Consider the following 3972-nt stretch of genomic DNA (forward strand, 5'->3'; position numbering starts at 1 on the left):
CTAAAAGACTGCAGAAAATGCATCACTTCAGTACAAAGCAGAGAACATTAAAAAATCATAATACATAAAAAAATAATACAAGGCCATTAAAAGTCCTATTTTCAAATTAAAAAAAAATCAGAGCACTTAAACTCTGGAGGAAAAAAGATACTATAAACAGCAAAATTTAGAACTACTTGTCACAGGAATGTCTTTCGGTTCCCCCTTCCACAAAGGCAATTACCGTTTCATTGGACGAGTGTTCATCTTTTGCTTGTTATAGAGTAGTCTGTTTGCTGTGCAAGTTACTGCTATAGAAGGGTCAAGACACAGTGGTTCAGCTGTAGCTAGGATCAGCTGGCTCTCAAGCAAAAGTTTGTCTTCCTGAAATGTGTAAGAGCGTATGTCAACACAAGATTTAAGATTTTCAAATACGTAATCATACATATCACTTAATCTAGAAATATTCTCTAGAATTCTGCTAAGGACTACAGTAAAATATAATATTTCAAGTTCCAATGTTAGCACATAAATTTCAGAAACTTGACAGCATAAAGAAACTTCTAATGGAAATTCAATACAGGCATACCTCGTTTTATTGCACTTCGAAGGTATTTCACGTTTTTACAAACTGAAGGTTTGTGGCAACCCTGTGTTGAGCAAAGTCTACTGGTACCATTTTTCCAACAGCATGTGCTCACTTCATGTCACCATGTCACGTTTGGTAATTCTTGCAATATCTCAAACATTTTCATTATTATTTTATCTGTTACAGTGATCAGTGATCTTTGATGTTACTATTGTAATTATTTTGGAGCACCAGGAACTATATCCATATAAAGGACGTGCACTTAATCAGCAAATGGGTGTGTTCTGACAGCTCCACTAACTGGCCATTCCCTTGTCTCTCTCCCTTTCCTTGGGCCTCCCTATTCTCTGAGACACAACAATATTGAAAATAGGCCAATTAATAACCCTACGACGGCCTTTAAGTGTTCAAGTGAAAAAGTCACAGATCTCTTACTTTAAAATGTTTAAGCTGAGTGAGGAAGGCATGTCAAAGGTCAAGATAGGCCGAAAGCTAGGAATCTTGGGCCAAACAGCCAGACAAGTTGTGAATGTAAAGGAAAAATTCTTGCAGGAACTTAAAAGTGCTACTTCAGTGAACACAAGGATGATAAGAAAGCAAAACAGCCTCATTGCTAATAGAGAAGGTTTTAGTGATCTGGATAAAAGATCAAACTAGCCACAACATTCCCTTAAGCCAAAGCCTAATCCAGAGCAAAACCCCAGCTCTCTTCAATTCTATGAAAGCTAAGAGAGGTAAGAAAGCTGCAGAAGAAAAGCTGGGAGCTAGCAGCAGCGATTAGTTCATGAGGTTTAAGGAGAGAAGCTGCCTCCATAAAATAAAAGTGCAAGGTGAAGCAGCAAGTACTAATGTAGAAACTGCAACAAGTTACATGGAAGATCTAGCTAATACAACTGATGAAGATGGCTACATTTAACAACAGATTTTCAAGGTAGAAAAGTAGTCTTGTATTGGAAGAATATGCCATCTAGGACCTTCAGAGCTAGTCAATGTCCAGTTTAAAAGCTTCAAAGGAAGGCTGACTCTTGTTAGGGGTAATGTAGCCAGTGACTTTAAGTTGAAGCCAATGCTCAATTACCATTCCAAAAATCCTAGGGCCCTTAAGAATTATGCTAAATCTACTCTGCCTGTGCTCTAGAAATGGAACAAAGCCTGGATGACAGCACATCTATTTACAGCATAGTTTATGGAATATTTTAGGCCCACTGTTGAGAACTACTGCTCAGAAAAAAGATTCCTTTCAAAATATTACTGCTCATTAAAAATGACCTAGTCGCCCAAGACATCTGACAGAAATGCACAAAGATTAATGTTGTTTTCATGCCTGCTAACACAACATCTAGTCTGCAGTTCATGGATCAAGGAGTAGTTTTGACTCTCAAGTCTTCTTATTTGAAAAATACATTTTATATACCTGCTATAGATAGTGGTTCTTCTGATGGATCTGGGAAAAAGTAAACTGAACACCTTCTGGAAATGATTTACCATTCCAGATGCCATTAAGAACATTTGTGATTCACGGGAGGAGGTCAAAATATCAATATTAACAGGAGTTTGGAAGAAGCTCATTCCAACCCTCATAGATGACGTTGAGGGGTTCAAGACTTCAGTGGGGTAAGTCACTGCAGATGTGGTGGAAACAGCAAGAAGAACTACAACTAAAAGTAGAGCCAGGAGATGTGACTGAATTGCTGCAATCTCACGATAAACTTTAACAGATGAGGAGTTACTTCTTTTGGATGAGTCAAGAAAGTGGTTTCTTGAGATGGAATCTACACCTGGTGAAGATGCTGTGAATGTTGTTGACACAACAAAAAAGGATTAGAATATTCCATAAACTTAGTTGATAAGGTAAGGGTTTAACAGGATCGACTGCAATCTTGAAAGCTATTCTACAGTGGGTAAAATGCTATCAAATAGCATCACCACATGCTACAGAGAAATCGTTCATGAAAGAAAGTCAATAGATGCGGCCAACTTCACTGTTGTCTTACTTTAGGAAATTGCCACAACTACCCCCACCTTCAGCAACGACAACCCTGATCAGTCAGCAGCCATCCACATCAATAGAAGACACTTCACCAACAAAGATTATGACTGACTGAAGGCTCAGATGACCATTAGTATTTTTTAGCAATAAAATATTTTTTAAATAAGCTATGTACATCATTTTTTTAGACAATCCTATTGCACTGTTAATAGACTATAGTACAGTTGATTCTTGAACAACACAGGTTTGAACTGTGTGGGTCCACTTACACATGAATTTTTTTTCAATAAAAGCTGACACTGAGTGTGCCTGCCTCTCCTACTTCCCCTTCCACCTTCACCTCTTCCACCTCTTGCATCCAAAACAGCAACACCAACCCTTCCTCAGCCTTCTCAAATGAAGACAACAAGGACAAAGACCTTTATGATGATCTACTTAATCAACAGTAAATATATTTTCTCTTCCTTATGATTTTCTTAGTAACATTTTTCTAGCTTACTTTATTGTAAAAATACAGTATACAATACATATATAAAATATGTATTAATCAACAATTTGTTATTGGTATGGCTTCCAGTCAACAACAGGCCATTAGTAGTTAAGTTCTGGGGGAGTCATAAGTTACATGTGGATTTTCGACTGTACAAGGGTTCGGCATTCCTAACCCCCTATGTTGTTCAAGGGACAACTGTATAGTGTAAATGTAACTTCCAAATGCACTGGGAAACCAAAGTTTGTGTGATTTGCTTTATTGTGATATTCACTTTATTGCAGTGGTCTGGAACTGAACCCACAGTATCTGTGAGGTATGTCTGTAATTTGTACAAAGTGTGAAATGATCAAATTCTAACACTGCCTATTCATTAATTCAACAAACTATTCACTGAGCACCTGACTAGGAGGTGGGGCTCCATTCTAGGAGTTGGGGATAAAGTAGTGAGCAAAACACATAAAATTCTCTGCTCTCACAAAACTTACAGGGTCCTGACGGATTACAGCACTTTCAGTAACTGTAAATAGTCCCATTCTATACTAACGTTGTGAGAATTCCATAGACTCAATTCCAAAGTACATACAGGCTGTTTACAGCTATCACGTAACTTACTTTACTAAATTCTATTGTTTTCCTTAACCTCTGAAATATCTTAATAGCTACCACTAACTCTTTTAAAGTTAAAGTTAAATGAGTCAATAATATTGTTGAATAAGAATTTTTGCAAAAACACCGAGTCTTTTAGTGGTTTCATTCAACTTTTTATTATGCAATTTTTTTAAACGTACATGCTAGTAGAAGAGTAAAAACACTTATGTACCAACACCTAATTTTACTTAGGATTGTACACATAACTTTTGTTTTTGTTTGTTTTGCTAAAGTAATTTAAAATATATCTCAGATGCTATGTTATTTCACATG

At 36.8% G+C, this 3972-nt stretch overlaps 1 protein-coding gene across 1 annotated transcript in view; it reads right to left on the bottom strand.

Annotated features, from left to right (window-relative positions):
* SUPT20H (suppressor of Ty 20 homolog (S. cerevisiae)) overlaps window positions 1-3972 on the bottom strand; it is a 66580-nt gene that overhangs the window by 28163 nt on the left and 34445 nt on the right. Inside the window, exon 8 of the mRNA XM_012644048.1 lies at window positions 224-467. Coding sequence (XP_012499502.1) covers window positions 224-467 — 244 coding nt within the window. The remainder of the gene's footprint in view (window positions 1-223; window positions 468-3972) is intronic.

Source organism: Propithecus coquereli, unplaced genomic scaffold (genome assembly GCF_000956105.1).
Source record: "Propithecus coquereli isolate 6110/MARCELLA unplaced genomic scaffold, Pcoq_1.0 Scaffold205, whole genome shotgun sequence".
Classification (NCBI taxonomy): Eukaryota; Metazoa; Chordata; class Mammalia; order Primates; family Indriidae; genus Propithecus; species Propithecus coquereli.